At 45.4% G+C, this 19,617-nt stretch overlaps 1 protein-coding gene across 1 annotated transcript; it reads left to right on the top strand.

The window, feature by feature from the left end:
• Positions 1-1,267: 1,267 nt before the first annotated feature.
• Rsad2 (radical S-adenosyl methionine domain containing 2) lies at positions 1,268-17,372 on the top strand. Its single transcript, XM_057766768.1, has 6 exons — positions 1,268-3,411; positions 6,457-6,618; positions 9,829-10,058; positions 11,765-11,914; positions 13,371-13,403; positions 14,948-17,372. Exons 1-6 carry the CDS (start codon positions 3,066-3,068, stop codon positions 15,110-15,112), a joined length of 1,086 nt encoding a protein of 361 aa, XP_057622751.1. The 5' UTR covers positions 1,268-3,065; the 3' UTR covers positions 15,113-17,372.
• Positions 17,373-19,617: the final 2,245 nt, after the last annotated feature.

The raw sequence follows: 19,617 nt of genomic DNA, 5'->3' as shown, positions 1-19,617 counted from the left end.
AGAGAGAGAAAAAAGAAAGAAAGAAAAATAAAAGAAAATGTGACAATGGGGACAGGGCTATGTGTAGTGAAGAGGCAAGCAGGCCTACTTTTCGTCCTGCCCAGCTCCCGCACAGCTAGCTTAGCCCCAGAATAATTACACGGAAACTGTATTCATTTAAACACTGCCTGGCCCATTAGCTCTAGCCTCTTATTGGCTAACTTTCACATCTTGATTGACCCATTTCTATTAATGTGTGTAGCACCACGAGGTGGTGGCTTACCAGGAAGATTCTAACCTATGTCCATCTTGGGCCAGAGCTTCATGGCGACTTCCTGACTCTCCTTTCTTTCTCCCACAATTCTGTTCTGTCTTCCCAGCCTACCTATGTTCTGACCTATCAGACCAAGCAGTTTTCTTTATTAATTAACCAATGAAAGCAACAGATAGATAGAAGACCCTCCTACATCAGCTGTGGCTCAGGTGGTAAATAATTTATCTTGTAAGCATGAAGGCCTGTGTTCAGATCTCTAGATCTATGTAAAAGAGCCTGACATGGGAGCTTGTAGTCATAGCAATGAGGAAGGAAAAAGCAGACAGATCCTTTGCTGTAAAATGGGCCTAGCTGAATCCCTTAGCAAGATGTAGGTATCTGGCTGTCTCCCTATCCCCAGTGCTGGGATTCCAGGCAGGTGATACGACACACAGCATTATTTATACAGGTTCTGGGAATCAAACTCAGGCCCACCACTTCCAAAATGTTACAGCATGGTCTTTCCCACTGAGGGTAAAACCCATTCACCTCACCGCCACTTTGAACCAAAGGTTTTCTTGTTCACTAATATGGGAAACAGTACAGTGGTATCCAAGTCTATGGTAACAGGAAAGAGCTATTGACATGGTGCCATGGTAGACAGAAGAGGGGAATGTCACAAGACCCTCTCCTGGTATTTCCCTGTGACCCCTTCCTGCTCTCACAAATTCAAGTGATCTTGGGAAATCATAGGATACATTCCATGTTTAAGATTAGCTGAAAGGGGACCTGCATGGTGCAGTATCCATGAGGTCCTCATCCATGCTGGGGGGGGGGGGACTCTGCCACGATGCCTTTCTTCAGAAGTAGCCCATCCCCCCTCCCGCTCTATAAATATAATAAACCCATTGGCTCACCGGATTGGGCTTGGCTGGAATTGAACTTTGGTCCTTTGCTGCCGCCCTCTCTGAGATGAAAACACGTTTGTTGTTTGTGTTGCCTCAGAAAATGTTAACACAATACAAGTTATGCCCTCTGCCAGCAGAGTCATCGTCCCAACCCCTGGGTTATATTTCCTTACCCATCAGTCTGTAGATGGACTCTTGGAGGAATTCACATCCTGGGTCTGTAACACTACAGGGAATGTGGTCTTCCAGTCATCTCTCTAGCAAACTGACTTCTTCCCTTGAAGAAAGAACCAGTATTGGCCAGCTGGACCCTGGGAAATGATTCTTTCTCTGACTGTCACAGCAAGCAACCCTAAGTACTTCATGCGAGATTCTTGGGAAGAAGATGCTACATGGTCATTCAGGTTGAATGCCTGTAAGTTCAAATCTAGAATGGTTAGCTTTTTACACACACACACACACAGAGAGAGAGAGAGAGAGAGACAGACAGACAGAGAGATAAAACTCCATGAATACAACTGTTTTGTGTGTAGATTCCTTTTAAAACGTGTCTTGTATTACTTCCAGGGTGACCAGTCAATGATAGTCTTTGTCAGAATAAATTTTTCCCAAATCTGAGATACAAACCATGAAATAAGAATCACATCTCCCCTCCAGATGTTTGATAAGGGACTTTCAGCCTACAGCCTCTTTGTTTACTAGAGAAAGAAGAAGAAGATGCAGTGGTGGTAAGGGAAGAAGATTGGAAACAATATCTGGTGTTACAAAAAGCAAAATGTTCCATTCAAAGAGGCTTTTTTTTAAACAACTGAAGGATATACATAGAAGAAGAATTTCAAAGCTTGGTTCTTTACATCCCTCCACCAGCATTTATGAAGCCTGCTAAATTGTGGTCTTTAGCTGTGGCGCTGTCCTTTCCTTCTCAGAGGCAGAAGGAACTGTATGTCCAAGACTCTCTCTACTTCCCCCAAGCACTAAAGTAGAAACAACACAAAGAAGACAACTTAAGAAGCATGGAGCTCCTTGAAAAAGATGTCAGAGGGGAGACAGCACCATCAGAAGAGGAGAAGTCCAGAGATGAGCAAACGACCTTATTACCAAAACACGGGAGCTTGCCTGGAGGAAAGGCACCAGCCACACAGGACTGCAGAACTGTACCATGAAGGCAAAGTTTTGAAAGGAAGAGTCTGAGGAAAATCTACAATGTGTGTCCTCTGACAATATAAAAGAGAAAAAAATAATTACTAAGAAATCCAATTTTAAAGTGATTAACTTTACTGTGCGGAATTTCTTTGCTATATTTATTTGTTTGGTTTTTTTTTGTTTTTGTTTTTCCTGACATCTACCAGTCTTGAACTCCTTTTCCTTCCTCTTCGAGAGAGCTGCCAAGGTCACCCTGCATGATCTGCCTCGTGCATGCGAAGTTATAAAACTCCAGGTCTTTGGTGGTTTGTTTTGTTTATTTGTTTGTTTGTGAGGCATGAGTGGTGTGGGTGGAGAACCAAAGAAGAGGATTTAAAAATTGTTAAGTATGCATAGATATTCTTTACAAGAAGCTTAACGCATAATTTTGTGTTAAAATAATAACCTGTTAGGAGGCAGCTATGTGTCTGGACGACCCTTGTTTAGAAACTGGTGGCTGCTGGAATCTTTGCAGCGTCATCGGGGTCATCAGGACTGACGCTGTTTACAGGTGTCATAGCATAGGAGCAGCCGTGAGCCAGGGAAAGGCAGCTCATTGGCCTCCATCCCAAGCTTCTGTCTTGGCTCAGGTTCAACTTTCATTTTCAGAAAACAGAAACTCTGCTCAGCTGAGACTTACTCAAGGGAGGCGTTTCCCTCTGCCATGTGACAGAATGCATGGGGGGTGTGGCTGGCCCGCAGCTTATAAGCCCTCTGGCAGCTGCAGGTGAGTGCAGATCACCATGGGGATGCTCGTGCCCACTGCTCTTGCTGCCGGGCTGCTGAGCCTGTTCCAGCAGCAGCTGGACTCGCTCTGGAGTGGACTGGCCATCCTGTTCTGCTGGTTGAGACTAGCACTGAGGTGGCTAGGTTCTGGAAGGGGACAACCACAGCCACAGGTCCGGACCATGCCGGAGGAGACCCAGGAAGAACCAAACGGTTCTCAGCCTACAGTCCCCGTTAGCGTCAACTACCACTTCACCCGTCAATGCAATTACAAGTGCGGGTTCTGCTTCCACACAGCCAAGACATCCTTCGTGCTGCCCCTGGAGGAGGCCAAGCGAGGGCTGCTTCTGCTCAAAGAGGCTGGTAAGCTCCTAGCCCAGGCAGAAGCCAGGGTGTTCATGCCAGAGAACGGGGGTTGCACATAGAATGAGGGTGGGAAGGGCTCCCTGAGATCTAGACACAGCATCCTGGGGCAGGGAACAGGCAGTCTTTCAAGGATGGGTCAGGGACCAACAGCTTGCTCAAGTCTGTGAGGCGAACTGTCACTCCTGTGAGCAGAGGTGTGAACAGGGCCCCGTTCCTCCGGTGTTTGGAAACAGGAACTCAGGAAAGTTGCGTCCCTGGAAGAATCTGCCCAGAGAAATCTGATTTCCAGAAACACTAAGTGAGGAAAGGGGAAGGAAAGACCCAAGTCCCCGGTGTGAACAGCCTGGCAGAAGCTTCACCCTGTTCCTTGGTGAAGACTTTTCCCTCAAAAGAAGAAAATCTTTGCATTCTTTGCATACACATTGTGTGTATGTGTGTGTGGTGTGTGGTGTGAGTGTCTGTGTGCGTGTATATATTTATTGTGGTGTGTGTGCACATATGTATATGTATGTATGGTGGGTATGTGTGTGGTGTGTGTATATGTGTGTGTGTGTGCATGTGTGTGTGGTAATCTGGTCACCTGCTTGGCAACAGCAGAGCTGTAGCCTGTGACAACCAAAGGACAACTACTTCAGGTATCAGTCTGCTCTTAACTTTCAGCCTTGTCTGGGACAGGGTTTCTCTGCCATTGACTGATGATGTGCAGTGTGGGTTGGCATTTGAGCCTCACAGAAGATTCTCTTTCCTCCCATGCTGAAGTAGGAAGGATGGCGTCACAAATGCTCACTGCGGTGTTCAGATTTCCTAGGGTATCAGGGATCCAAACAGAAGTTCTCAGACTTGTACAGCAAGTAGGTCATAACACCACGTCACCTCTCCAGCCCTCTGTAAACCTTAATGTGATTTTGACAAGCACGACAGGGGATTTTTCTCCTAAGATTTGCTGTCCCATTCTTGGGTATGAATTTAGCAGTGAAACTGCAGCATCTTCTCCTCCTAACCTGCCCTCCCTCCCTCACTTCTTCCCTTCCTCCCTCCCCTCTCCCTCCTTCCATCCCTCTTTCCCTCTCTCTCTCCTTCCCTCCCTCCTTCCCTCTCTTCCTCGCTCCCTTTTTCTTTCTCTCCATCCCTCTCTCCCTCCCTCCCTTTCTCTCTTTCCGGAATACCTACTCACCTAGAAATTGCCTTCTCTTTTCTTTAACCGAAGCACAGTCGACAGGTCTAGGCACCAAACATGCTAACTGCACTTCCCCATGACTCTGCAAAGAGGTCTCCCTGGACCACAGCTGGGAAATAGAGAATTATTAGCCAGCGCTCCAGGGGCAAGCTGGCCTCCAGCCACCACACTGACCCCAGGGGGACTCCCAATTGGATTTGTGATGCTCACTTTAGACTTGCCTGATTCTATGTGTGATAATGAAATCATACAATACACAGCCCTGCATGGTGGGATCTAATTGGCTCCAGTCTGAACTGGCTTATTACCCACAAGAAAGACTATGAGCCTTGTTACCTCACTGGGACCTAGATTAAGGTTCAGCCTTTTGGCAGCAGGGATTTCGTAAGGTAGCCACTGTCTCTGCTTTCCTCACTGAAAGCTTTAGGAGTCACCTGCCCACCTACGCCTTAGCTCTTTGACAGAACTGGACTCTGAGCCCCGGACAGCACAGCTGTGATGAGTTCATGGTCACCCCCACATCTTCTCCCAGATGTGTCTGGGATTGACTTTTTGTTCTGAGCATCTCACGATGGGCTCACGGTGCCCTTGGACTTCTCAGAGAGTCTGCTGCGATGTGGAATTGGTTTCCCATCATTGAGTGTATCTGTTTCCAAATAGAAAAAGAAGAGGAACAAAATACTACAGTCATTTCCTTCCTAGTTTAGACCATGAACAGAACCCACAGTTATTGAGAGTGGTATGAATATTGGAAAACAGGATGAGATAAAAAAGAGAATAATGATTAGTTTTATCTCATTGATTTTACCATAAGGAAATGTTAATTTGTCTTTAAAACAAAAATGAATGAGGCTGTGAGTATATCTCATCATCACAAAGTGCCTTTCTAGTATACACAAGACCCTGGGATCTGGCCCTATCCCATCCTCCATGTGAATACATACAAGTACACACTAAAAAATTACAAAATAATAAGATTTATTATGTGTGTATGTGTGTGTGTGCATGAGTGCCTGTGTTGGTCGGTGTTGTAATAGGAGCGGCAGGGCTGCGTCCCCGGCACCCAGCCGCCCGCATGGCTAGCTTATGCCCCGAAATAATTACACGGAAACTGTATTCTTTTAATCACTGCCTGGCCCATTAGTTCCAGCCTCTTATTGGCTAGCTCTTACATATTGATCTAACCCATTTCTAATATTCTGTGTAGCACCATGAGCTGGCTTACCAGGAAAGATCTTAACCTGCATCTGTCTGGAGTGGGAGAATCATGGCGACTCCTGACTCAGCTTCTCTGTTGTAATAGGAGCGGCAGGGCTGCGTCCCCGGCACCCAGCCGCCCGCATGGCTAGCTTATGCCCCGAAATAATTACACGGAAACTGTATTCTTTTAATCACTGCCTGGCCCATTAGTTCCAGCCTCTTATTGGCTAGCTCTTATATATTGATCTAACCCATTTCTAATATTCTGTGTAGCACCATGAGCTGGCTTACCAGAAAAGATCTTAACCTGCGTCTGTCTGGAGTGGGAGAATCATGGCGACTCCTGACTCAGCTTCTTTTTTCCAGCATTTTGTCTGTTTACTCCGCCTACCTAATTTTCTGTCCTATTAAATGGGCCAAGGCAGTTTCTTTATTACTTAACCAATAAAACAACAGATAGAAAAATGACCCACCTCCATCAGGTCGGTGTCCCCAGAAGCATAGAATCCCCTGGAGGGAACTGTGAACTGTCCAACGTGGGCACTGGGAACTGAACTCTGGTCCTCTGAGAGAGCAACAAACGAGTTCTTTCTCCAGCCTCATAAACCAAAATAATGAAATGAGTATTTGGAAAATGCAAAACATATAGCTTTTGCCCCTTACAGGTATGGAGAAGATCAACTTTTCAGGAGGAGAACCCTTTCTGCAGGACAGGGGTGAATACGTGGGTAAGCTTGTGAGATTCTGCAAGGAGGAGCTGGCCCTGCCCTCTGTGAGCATCGTGAGCAATGGCAGCCTCATTCGCGAGAAGTGGTTCAGGGACTATGGTAAGTTCCCGCGGGCAAGACCTTGCTCACTACAACTCGTATGTTGACTCCTGTGTTTTCTCCCTTTCTAGGCTCCAGGCCAGAGCATCTGGGGAACTGGGAGGAAAGAAAACCTAATTTAATCTTGTTTCTTATAATATCTCCTGAGTTGTGCATGGTGTTAGATTATTTTGTTTCTGTTGGGTGCTAATAAACAGGTAGGGGGAGACAGATAAGAGAACAAGTCAGCGTGCAGATTGTTGCTACACCTACTAATTTAGCACTCATGGATAACTGGGGTCTACATTTAGCCATTACTGAGGAAAATCAACACACTCTACAGCTTTATAAATGTCTCTGTTAGAGGCAGGGCATGGCAGTGAATACCTTCAGTGCTGGCACTTGGGGGGCAGAGATGGATCTTGGTGAGTTTGAGGCCTACCTGATCTCTATAGGGAGTTCTAACTTAGCCAGGGATGTCCAGTGAGACTTTTTTTTTTGAATCTCTGTTAGGACTAAGCTGATTGTAAGTCAAGTCATATTAGAAGCTCATAGCACATAGACTGACTGATTTTTGGTGCTCTAAATATTTTCTGAGAACTGCAGTGATTGAGTGGTCCATGTTTGTAGTGTCTTGGGAGCAACCCATGGCATGAGGTGGCTCATTATGATTACTTTCTGTTTAGAAGACCGTTAAAACCTCCCCTCTGGTTCCCTTACTCCACCCTTGCTTTGTGACCCTGTGAAGCTCTGGAGTCATCCAAAGGGAAGGCCAGCACTTTGAATTGGAGACACTGACCAGACAATTTTACAGGATGCATCCACCTGCAGGCAGAGGTTGGGCTTGTGGGCAAAGCCTGTCTATGATGTTTGGGCAGGCAAGGAGGATTCTTGGAAACAGGGACAGCAACTCAAGGAGGAAGCTGTCGTGGTGTATCAAGCCAGACATCTGTGGTGGGAGGCACTGGACGGAGACACTGGGGGCACAAAGTGAGGCAGAAGGAAGGATGGCAGAAGCAGCGTGAATAGGGAGCAGTGGACCATGTCTTGAAGGGTGTACCCAGGCAGTAGTTGTTCTTTATGAAAGACTCAAAACATCTGCCCCTGTGTCAAGGAGTGTGGACAGGAAGTATGCTTCAGGACAGTGTCAGAGACTGTGGTCAGAGACCACCCAGAAAGGGTCATGTGACTCAGCATCATCGCCTAGAGAGAGGGGAACACACAGACCGCAAAAGTCAATGACAAGGCTCTCTTGTCAGATAGATGGCAATTGCAAATGTTAATTGGCTTTTAGACTAGATGGAAAATTGCCTACCCTCAAATTATCCCAGATGTATAAAGCGATATTCTCTGTAAAACTATCCCGATTATAAATGCCTGCAAATAGCTCGAAGTTGGACCTATGTCCTCGGGCATGAGGAGAAGCTATCAGAGACACACAACACCTCCAAGTTTGGGAGTTTGTTGGCAGACTGCCAAGACTCTTTCAAGGAGAGCAAAAACAGAGCGAGATAGCAGCAGGCCACAGGTATCACTGAGTCCAGAGAGGCCATCTGTTTTTGAGCCCATCACTAACTGAGCCCACACAAGTTTTCTTTTCTTCCTAACAGTGAACCTCGACAATGTTGGGGTTGTCTTCACACAGGAGATTCACTTCCATATTGGATCAGATAGTGTCACAGAGTGCTGGTCACTCAAGCATGTATTGCTAAGTACACGGAGTCCTCCAGGACTCCAACAATACATGTAAACACATCATATATGTGTCTACACAATCCTGACACATGGCCACATGGTTGGAGCTTACATGCATCACCCACCGTTATTATGCATGCTGCTGTAGCAACCATATAGGCAGGGGCTGCACAGAACCTCAGCTCTTCTGGAAAAACACAAGACCTGAGCCAACAGACCTGCTCTGTCAAATGATTCCTCCCAAGAGCTGCAACCAGGAGGAGGGGACATCAGAGAAACACAGCTAAAGATGGAGTGCAGGGTGAGGATAGAGGGATGGAGACACAGATGCTCCGTGCACTTGTCAATCAGCCAATCATGATGCTCCTGGAAGAGACTGCTTTTCATGTGTTTGGTTTTGAGCTTCTGTGTCCCCTTGGTTTTGTTAGAGACTATGTGTTCAGTTACCTCATCCTGGTGGGGCCTCCCTTAGGAATTCACTTGAGGTCAAGTTGCGGAACACTTTGAGATTTAAATAACAGGAAATTTATTCTGGCTCTGGTGTGTGCTTGTTAGATACAGGCAGCATGGAGGAAACCTAAGATAAGAGCTAAAATTAGTCTTTTTGCGATTATAGAGAATAGTATCCGAAAGAAATTTTAGAACTCTTCCCTTCTATAATGGGAAGAGAATTTTAAGGTAAAATTGAGACATTTGGACATTCTCACCAACCAAGAGAGCTCAAGCTTGGTCAGCTGCAAGGATTATCTCAGGCCCCAGGATGCCTACTCCTCTCAGGCAGCGGAGGGCAGGGAGCAGGGAAGGAAGATGGCTGTCACAGGAAACACAGAGCAGACACTGGAGCTCCAGAGACCGGTGAAGAGATGCCCGATGCCAAGCTCAATGTCAATATTTTATAGCTCTCTGTCAGGACTCTTAACGCATGGCCTTGCAGGGTGGGGCCTGTTTGTTCTGTGGCTCCTGCACCCAGCTCCCCTTTATCTGGATTGTCTCAGCCTCTCTATCACTCGCACCCGACGCAGCGGAGAGTGTCTGCAAATAGTTCCATAGTAAATAAACATGTAAAGCACAGCCTGGAGAAATGACTAGACAGCTAGACACAAGTTTGTATGCCGGGCAAAACAAGCCTACAATCCTTCATAATTAATAGAAACAGGCTTCATGATTTGTGCGTCTCTATGACAACACAAGAGAAAAATCTTATTAAATGATGCTCATGATGATTCAGTCACCTGCATGGATGCAGTTTAGAACTGATCACATTAAGTAGCTCTGTGATCTCATTATGCATGTATGTATTTTATTGATTGCATTCATACATACCTTGTGTAATTCACATCTCTCTGACTTTCCTGCGTCCAGGACAGAGAACAGAGAATCAGGAAAGTCTTTAAAACACAGCTGCGAAGATGGTACATTTTACTGTAAAGAGATGCAAATGGATTCGAGGGCTCAGGGAGCAGATTAATTATTATTATTATTATTATTATTATTATTATTATTATTATCACCATCATCATCATCCTTTTCCTGCAGGTGACTATCTGGACATTCTTGCCATCTCCTGTGACAGCTTCAATGAGGACGTTAATGTTCTCATTGGGCGGGGTCAGGGGAAAAAGAACCACGTGGAAAACCTTCAAAAACTGAGGAAGTGGTGCCGAGACTACAAGGTGGCTTTCAAGATCAACTCCGTCATCAATCGCTTCAATGTGGACGAAGACATGAATGAACACATCAAGGCCCTGAACCCTGTCCGCTGGAAGGTAAATCCACACTGCCGCTTGCTTGACTTTAATCCACAAAACACGCAAGGGAGGCTTCGATAGGTGACACTGAATTTGGGGACCCTGGGGACTCTGGAACTTTCTAGTCAGGACCTTAACTCTGGGCTCTGTTAAGTTGACATCCTCGCTTTTCTGTGTTTTGTGTCTGTTTCCAAAATCTCGAAATGGTTTTCTTCAGGATTATTCTGAGAGTAAAGGCCATGCTGGGCCTCAAGTAAATACCTACTCCTGGTTTGCCTGTGCATGGGGCTAGATGATCTTCATAAATCCCGACACTCTTGAGTTTGCATTGAATTACTTGGTCACAGGGGAAGTCTATAGAGCAATGTCAGCCTTTATTCCATAATGCACTCCTTAGGACTGTCCCAGTCACTGGAAGTCCCAGGCTCACAAAGATACAAGCCTGCCTATTAGAGACAGGACCCACCATAAACAGGGAGAATTCACATTTTCTGCCCCTGGCTTCTCAGAGCCCACCAAGGGGGCTTCTTAGAAAGCAGCTTCTTAGACCCCTTTATGCATTCACTGTTGTCCAATGAGGGCGGGCCTTGTCGGGAAAGCCGGGGTGTGCTTGTATTTTTAACAAGCCACGTGGTTATCCTCGTTGTAATTCCTTTGGATCTGTGCCTGGAGACAAAGTAGACAAGTCGTAGGATGAGATTTGGGAATTGAGTTTTGGGAAGGACTAGAACACGGAGTGTGCAAGTTCCCTGACACTCACATGTGGAGGACTTGGGAAGGTGGGGCACACCAAGCTGAATGGCAAAACACGGTGGAAGAAGTTACATTTGACTGTGTTTCGAAATCAGGAAAGAATTTCCACATATGGGGCTGGCCGGGGCGAGAAGGCCTAAGCTAGACCAGAGTCGTGCTCACCCAAGAAAAGCTGTCATTCCTGGGCAACCTTGGATCTTCTTTAGATGCCAAGTGAGCCAAGACAGTAGGGGAATAAGGATAAGACTTTTTTTTTTCCCATTAACTGCACTGCAATATTTAGAAATAGGTTAGAAAGAAGCTACAAATGCTATATACTTTAAAGATTTTTTTTAAAAAACAACAAATGTATTGAAATTGAATGTCAATGACACCCTCGGGCCAGAACAAATGGAAAACTGCTAAAGGAAGCTGAATGCTAGAGTCAGGACAAAAAGAGACAGAGACAGAGACCTCGGACAAAGGAGTGCGCCAACCAAAGACCTGTCCCTCAGTCACCTGCCAGGCTGCTCATCTCCTCTCTCTCTCTTTTACCTCAGTGATACATTGACTCTTACTGCCCCTTCACCCTCTTTTTTCTTAAGACTCATCTGACATCCTCCTTCCTCGCCTCAACTCCTCTTTTCTTGGCCTTTCCTTACATTCTTCTCTCTTTTATTTTGATTTTCTGATTCGTCATTTCAAGACACTGGCTCTCGGTGTTAAGGGTCAGTTCCTGCTTCTTCTTCAAAACCTTTGCTATCTGTGGGCTCTTGACCGAAATTAGCAATGCTCTAAGGGAAAGCGTCTGAACTTCGTTAGCTCCATCCCTAGTGGCCTGGAGCCTCACAGTCTAAGTTCTCACAAACTTAGCAGTGACTATCAATTGTATTCTGAGCTAGTACTGAACTGGGTAGGGTCTGATCCCCGCAGGCTTGGAGAGAATGGTAGTGTGAGGCTCCTGGCCTAACAGATGCTTTCTCCTCTCCCAGGTCTTCCAGTGCCTCCTAATTGAGGGTGAGAACTCTGGAGAAGCTGCCCTGAGGGAAGCAGAACGATTTCTTATAAGCAATGAAGAATTTGAAGCATTCTTAGAGCGTCATCAAGAGGTGTCCTGTTTGGTGCCAGAATCTAACCAGAAGGTTTGTATGCAGTGAAAGCTGCAGTGTTTACTACCACATAGCTACACTGCTGAGAGCTTTGCAATTTGCCGTCTTGTTATTCTAGATGTTCTGGAAGGAGAAAGGGGAGGAGTGCAATCAATCCTAGAGTCAAAGAAACGGAGGTCCACTATGGTTACCTGTCATCTGGGACTGGGGTTCTTCAATGACACTGATTTTTTTTCTAACTAAGAATGAGTTTGACTAGGCCACCTCACAGATTATGCAATTAAATGGATGCATATATTTATAACTCTAATATAAAATATACACACATAGGATCTCTACATGTTTGGGAAGCATGTGGGTAGGGCTCACACACTGAAGGAAGGTGTGAGTGCCTCCTTGTTGGTGTTAGCATCATTATGACTGTCCCTTACACACTCTCTAGTGATTATTTTAAAAGCTAGATAAAATGTAGACAAATCCAATTTTGGGAGTCTATATCTAAATTTACCAAGGAGCAGAGTTGCACTCCATTCTTTTACGAATTTATTTGCACCAAAATTTGTTTGTTTTTGTTTTGATGGTGATGGTGGAGGTGGCTTCTACAGTGTGGTGCAGAACTGATTAACTGGGACACAGACCGTGTTCTGTGTGCATGGAATATTAACCGACTTGGGAGAATGCCTACCTAACATGCTGGAAGCTCTGGGTTCAAGGCCCCAGCATAGTTAAAAACACTCACTGCAAGTTTATAATTCAGCATTCAAGAGGTGGCACCAGGAGAACCCAAAACTCAGGGACGCCCTTGGCCATGCAGTGAGTTAGAGGTCAGCCTAGGCTACCTGATGCCCTGTCAAAAAGGCAGGCGGGGCATGGAGGAGGAGGAGAGAAGGAAGAAGGGAAGAGGAAATGAAGCAAAATAAGGAAGGAAGGAGGGAAATGGGAAGAAACATGAGAAATAATAATATTTACTGCCTAGCTCTTATTAGAAGGAGAAAAGAGTGTCGGAACTTCCCTACAGAGAGTAATAGCACTGTCCAGTACACCCGAGAACTCAAAACTGTCCCACATCGGGTCACAGCGACATTAGGAGCTTCAGAAACAATATTCTCTGCCAAGAACATCATTTGGACTTTAAAAACCTTGGTGATTCCTTGAACAGTAGCCACTGTGATGGGGACTGAGAGATGAAGACAGCAATAATGGAAACTGCTGGAGGGTCAGGAAAGCTGGGTTGCTCACAGCAGCCTTCAGGATAAAATTCTTTTCCTCTGAGTCAGAAAAATTCAAACTGACTGGATGGACGGGCCCCTGCAGACCCTCCACTGCTAAGGGCTGCTGCTGCGTGCGCGCATGCGCGCACACATACACACACACACACACACACACACACACACACACACACACCAAAGGAAGGACAGCCAATAGGGCATAAAAGGTAAACCATCTATGTTGGATGAAAACTAAAGCTTGATTCTGTTTTCCCCTACAGATGAAAGACTCCTACCTTATTCTGGATGAATATGTGAGTATTCATAGCCAAGCAGGCAGCTCAGACATTCCAGAGGTGTGCCCAAATGAACACATTCAGGATACATCTATTATGTCTAGTGCCGCTCTGGTGGTTTTATTGTCAGCATGGTACAGCCCTGGCTTCACATGCCAAGCTCTATCTCAAATCAACTCAGGACATTATCCTCAACCTGGATTGACGTGAGCCACCAGGAGATGACATCCCAGGTAGCCATACATCTGCAGATGTCATTAGGCCATCACACTTAGTAGATCCCTCAGTGGGTGGCATAGCATGGACTCAAGGGTTGCACTGCGGCATCGCCCTGTCCCCTGCACTCCACGCTGTCTTGAATAACAGAGGGGCTGCCAGCACCTCTGTCACAGATGAACTTGGACAATGGGAGGAAATCTTTTGTCCCCTTCAGATACCACCAACACTGTCTCTGAGGCCATTGCTTCCAAAGGAAAACCTGCCCTTATTAAAATAGGAAAGAAACCACGCTTGCTTTCCTTTTCTTTGTTGTTGTTATTTAGATCTTTGGATTTATGGCTTCTGCTGATATTCCCAGCAGAGGACAGACGCCTCCATGCCAGGCCATGTATTTGAAATGAACAACAAAAAGAACCAAGGGCTCAGTATTGACCTTGGCATTTTGAGAAATATTTGTTACAGCTTTTGTGTTTTGTTATTTTCAATTTAATCAATGAGAGAGTGCATCAATTTTGTTTATTTATCGCCAACTTGAATTTTATACAACCTAAGAGAGAAAGTAACCATAGAAATGTCTGTTTTATAGATCTAAGGTTAAAAAAAGGAAGAAAGGAAGTTATTTTGGAGAATAAACTGTCATGATTGACTGGAGATTTTTAGCGACATTCCCCAATAAGCTGTCTGACAGATTCCTCACAGAGTTGAAATGAACACTGACAACCCAGTGTTTGCTTTTGACAACTGAACAACTAACTTAGTGATTCCGTGCGCACCATGCAATGCCCTCCAGGATGTTCAGTGTAGACACACACAAGCACGAAGCCCTCATTCCTGCCTGCAAGGGTGGAAAGGAAAGAGTCAGAGAAAGACAAACGGATAGGATGTATTGGGGACCTTCTGTCCTGGACCCAGCTCTTTCCCACCTCAGAAGCCTCTGTCTTATCCCCTCAGGAGAAGCCTCTGTCAGGACTCACACCACACAAGCACAGTGGCCGTCTCACTGAGGACATTCAGCTCAGCTTCCTCAGAGCACAGCGCCCATCCTGCTGTACTCTATGCTCTCCTTTACCCTAGGGCATGATATCTAAACAAATCCAGTTAGTCTCCAGAGATGGCCGCGTCCCGTTGGTTAAACTATACTGTTCATTGTTCCCGGTTGCCACCCTCTCCACGAGTGTGAGCTGTCTGTGTTGGGGGTGGAGTCTGAGGATCTTAGGGGCTATCTTAGCTCTCAGTGCCCATGTGACGCAATTGGGATGTGGACTTTAGAAAGGATAGTTTTAGTTGAGTCTCACAGGATAAGCCAGATGGCAACATACTTATTTCTACCTTGTATTTCCCAGATGCGCTTCCTGAACTGTACCGGTGGCCGGAAGGACCCTTCCAAGTCCATCCTAGATGTCGGGGTGGAACAAGCGATAAAATTCAGTGGATTTGATGAGAAGATGTTCCTGAAGCGGGGAGGCAAGTATGTATGGAGCAAGGCTGACCTGAAGCTGGACTGGTGAACCCGAGACAAGAAGGACACTCTGACCAGCTATGCGGATCTCAACGTGAAGCTGTCCTCCACCACCCAAGGTTCTTGCTCTCTATCCAGACATGAAAATATGACTCTTGGTTGCACATCCTCTGGCTGTCTGTGGATTATCGTTACTGAGAATGCAGTCTGTCTGTTTGTTTTAGTCTGACTGAACTAAGAAGAAAGGGGTAAAACCATAAAATGACAGCTTATAAAACAAATAATCTGCCCGTGTGCAGGGATAGAGTTCAGTTCACAGAAGAGCGAGGTGCTCTGTTCCCAAAGACCAATGTATTCAATTTGTGTTTGAATTTTTATGGAATTTTACTGTGAATCCCTTGTTTCCTTTCTCCTCCTCCTCACTTGAGAAGGTGAGTTATTTTCTGCTAAATATGCCAGTTTTATTCACCAGGGAATATCACAAAATATGTCCCCCGGTGACTATTTAAATGCTTTTCTGCTTTGGAATGTTGGACTTTTTACTCAGAAGTATAGGAAGAGAGAAGGTCATCCTCTCAGTCTGGAAAAGCAGCAACGGCTGTGTTGGCGCATTCCATAAAAGTCATGGAAGCAAGGCCAGGAAGGACTCTGTCGGGAGTGTGATCGGCTTGGTATAAAAGCGCTTGTGGCTCCATGGAAAATTTCCCAAGGAAGACTGAATGAGACCCAGTCTAGGTCAATGTGAGAAGAACCAGATGCTTCTCCGCACCAAAAAGGCAGAAAAGACGATGAGACCGGGTCAAATACTCTTCCTGTGGAAGCATCACGTGACGCTTGCCAGACCAGAACTGCGTCTCACCGTTTGCAAAATAACAATTTCCTATCAAAGAGCAAAAATTGTTGAAAGTTTTCTGTTTGTTGCCAATGAATTTTAACATCCCTGAAATTCTTCTGCTGCAGCTAGAGGGCGCTGAGATGTCGGACTTCATTCTGCATCTCAGAAATTTTGCTTCAGAGTTTACTTTTAGAACTTGGTGAATTTTGGTTCTGTTTCTTCAGTATGTGTGTGTGTGTGTGTGTGTGTGTATGTTTGGATAAGTACTAAGAATTTGATAAGGAACTGGATTTGTAAATATTTTCTCACAAAAGTTGTTTATACTTTGGTTAGGTCACCATAATTCAACAAAGACACTTTGTCTCACCTAAAATAGGTCAGGAACTCTGTATTTCCTGTTTTGTTTGTTTGTGTGCTTGAAGTTGGGTATAACTATGTAGCCCAGGCTCTCCTGGGAACCATGCTCTCCTGCCCTAACTTCCCCTGATTCTAGGGATTAAATTTGTATATAACCCAACTCCTATCGAGATATTTTAGAGGGAAAACTGAGTCATGTTTTTCCTGCAGATTTTTATTTGTGTGTGTGTGTGTGTGTGTGTGTGTGTGTGTATTAAGTCCTGTGTACTCAGTTTACCTGGGAAAGCCCAAAGGACAGGGGCAGATGCCCGCTTGGTCATGTGACAGGAAGCAAATTGGAGCTGAAGATTCATCTTCCATCTTGGAGTTCATTTTCTTCTAGCTGAGTGAACCTGCATAGCTCCTTCCCCTTAAATACTTAAAAATATCCCCCCTTCAAGGGAATAATTGTGATATTTTATCATCACAGTAAAAATCAAGCTCAGATTATATCATGAAATTGATTTCCTCTCTCAGTTTTAAGTCTGGGTGTTCATTTGTGAAGCACACGCTCTTCACCAGGAAAGCAGAGCATCATTTAGTTGACATTTGCTAAGTGTTGCAGACAGTGGTGTCAGATGACCGATTGACTCAGGGTGGTGATGCTGGGAAAGGCGATTTACTGAAGAACTTTGGAGGGCAGGACACCCTACACTGATCTTAAAGCCCCTAGTGTCTCTGTTATATAGTGTTAAATGACAAAATCATGGGCTGTTCATTTTTATGCTAAAAACTGTAGAATGCTATCTGGCTAAACAATGTGGGAAAAAATGGGCTCGGGTTTGAATTGAATTGGATTTTGGGGGTCTAATTGTTGCATAGATAAACAGCCAAACCATCGAACCCAGGAGCACTTGGTTCCTTTCAGCAATAATTCAGCCTGTGTCCTACCCTCTTGATGAACTGATATTGTTTAATAGGCTCTTTTTAAGACAAAGAACAATGATGCAGGTGATCACATATCATCTGAGTGTGTCCAGTGTTGGGGGGGGCGGTATATGTATGTGTATTCCCCTGTAGGATTTCACTGTGTGTGGTAACATGTTTGTTGTAATAAAATGTTCTGTGCATGACCTAAGATGCTGCGCTAGTCACTCTTTGGGGTGTCACAGTCACTGTGCACTTTTCCATCGTGAGCTCACCCAAGGCGAGTTCACATTAAAACTCAACCAAGATATGGATGTTGTTGACCCAAGACAACCCACTCCTCAGCAAGGCTGCATGGAGCCAAACCGCTGGAGAAAAGGCACCAGCCTAACATGCAAGAAAATGTCTGGGAGCCCTGCAATCCAAACTGATGATCTCAGAAGGGTACCCGTGCCGCTGGCCAGGAAAGGTTGCCCCCGAGCCCTTGCTGTGGCCACCAGTGTGAAGGGTACCACCGCTTGATAAAACTTGGCCAGCAGTACAGGCCTCAGAGCTGAGTCCACTCTTCTGGACTATCTATCTGAGACGGCAGGGTCCTGACTCTGGCCACTGTCGTAACTACACTCCCTCGGCAGAAGTAAGAGATATCTGCAGTCCACTTTACCAGAGTGAGGCAAACCCAAAAGATGCTGACCTCTGTAGCAGTGGTCCACACAGAATGGCCTGTTCTCAGCTCCAGGTCTGGACGGGGGATTTAGGAAGACTTAGCTGTAGCCATCAAACAGTGTTGATTGACAAGCATCTCTCCTGGGCACTTCCCCAGCCCCAAACCCTGTTGAAAGTGTCATTGAGAGATGTGTCTATTCATTGAACCACCAAGAAAAGATGCCTTTAGACTGCTCTAGTACAGCAAGTGCACACATGAACACACATGTGCGCACTCACATGCACACACACACACAGACAGAGAGACAGACAGACTTCAAGAAACTAGAATCATTCTCATCTTTTACAGTCTATTCCCTTTACTTTAAAACCCCACATACCAGAGGGATCCTTGTAGGTGGGTCCTCTCTGGGACAAACTGTTGTGTTTAGATTAGTAAATCTTTCTTATTGTCATGACAAATACGAGGCCCATCATGATGGCAGAAAAGAAAAATAAATCAAAGGAAGATGTTTCCCACACATCGGACCCATGGAATGCAGAATGCTAACCAGCACGCTGGCTCGGAAGGGATGGCCACTGCGTGGTTGCAAGCCTGATGACCCTAGTTCAATCCCAGGATCCCACAGCGGAAGGAAGGAGGAAACCAAAGCTGAAAGTCGCCCTCCCACCACTGCAGGCACATGGTAGGCTCCCACCTCTGTAAACACACATGCATGCATAAACAGTAATTAGTTAACTTGAAGTTAAAATGTTCAACAAGCCAATAAATCATGAAAGCAAAACTGGCAAGCCTTTTTGAACAGACACACCACCAAAGATATTACCCAACTGTCAAACAGGCATTTCAAAATGTGCTTAACAGCAGCAGGCATCTGGAAGCAGGAAATTAATACACAACCAAAAGAAACAGAAAGTTTAACAACGATACTACCAAACAGGAGGGAGGATGTGGAACAGCCAGGACCCTTCATCAACCCTAAGGCCAAACACAACAAGAATTTTCTTTGCAGTGAGATGGACATTTGTGACCTTTAGCAGCCAAGGAGTCCATTCAGCCATCTCCCATATCCACCACGAATCCATGTCTCTTCAGATAAAGGGTATGGAAGAACATCTTCAGGGTAGTAGCAAGATACCCCAAAATACCTATTCTTGGATATAATAGAATGATTAGTGAATTGCACTGTGCAGGCAGTGGAGCCTTTGTAGCTAAAGGGAAGAGCAAACTGAAAAAAAGATGGGTAAATACAAAAATATAAAGCACAGAGTGGAAGGAACTAGACAGAAAGACAATGAGCTATGAGTGAATCAACAAAATTAGATTTAGCTGGAGCATGACTTGAAGAAGCAAGCCAAGCTTATCTCTGGGTTGTGTGTGTGTGTGTGTATGGGGGGGTGGCTTTTGTTGTATTTGTTTTTAAGACAACATCTTAATATACAGCTCTGGACCAGGCTAGCCTCAAACTTATAGAGAACCACCTGTTTCTACCTCCTGAGTGATAGGATTAAAGGTGTGCACTGCCATGCCTGGACCAAGGTTGCCTTTTGAGTAGAGGTAAGTGTTAGGCCTGAAAGAAGGTACACAGAGACCTTGAAGTATGGGGAAAGTTCTCACTCTTAATAGGAATGGCCCTTTCAGGTGTGCCCATTCTGTGCACAATTATTGTGTTCCTCTCAGTCACACCTTCCCAGTTCTTCGACAAAAGCAACTTAAACAAGGAAGGGTTTATTCCAGCTCATGGTAGGAGAGGAGACAGCCCATCCTAGCACAGATGGCACAGCAGTTG

This window comes from Chionomys nivalis, chromosome 1 (genome assembly GCF_950005125.1).
Source record: "Chionomys nivalis chromosome 1, mChiNiv1.1, whole genome shotgun sequence".
Classification (NCBI taxonomy): domain Eukaryota; kingdom Metazoa; phylum Chordata; class Mammalia; order Rodentia; family Cricetidae; genus Chionomys; species Chionomys nivalis.
The sequence above is the reverse complement of the archived record's forward strand: the minus strand, read 5'-3'. Positions and strand labels throughout refer to the sequence as shown.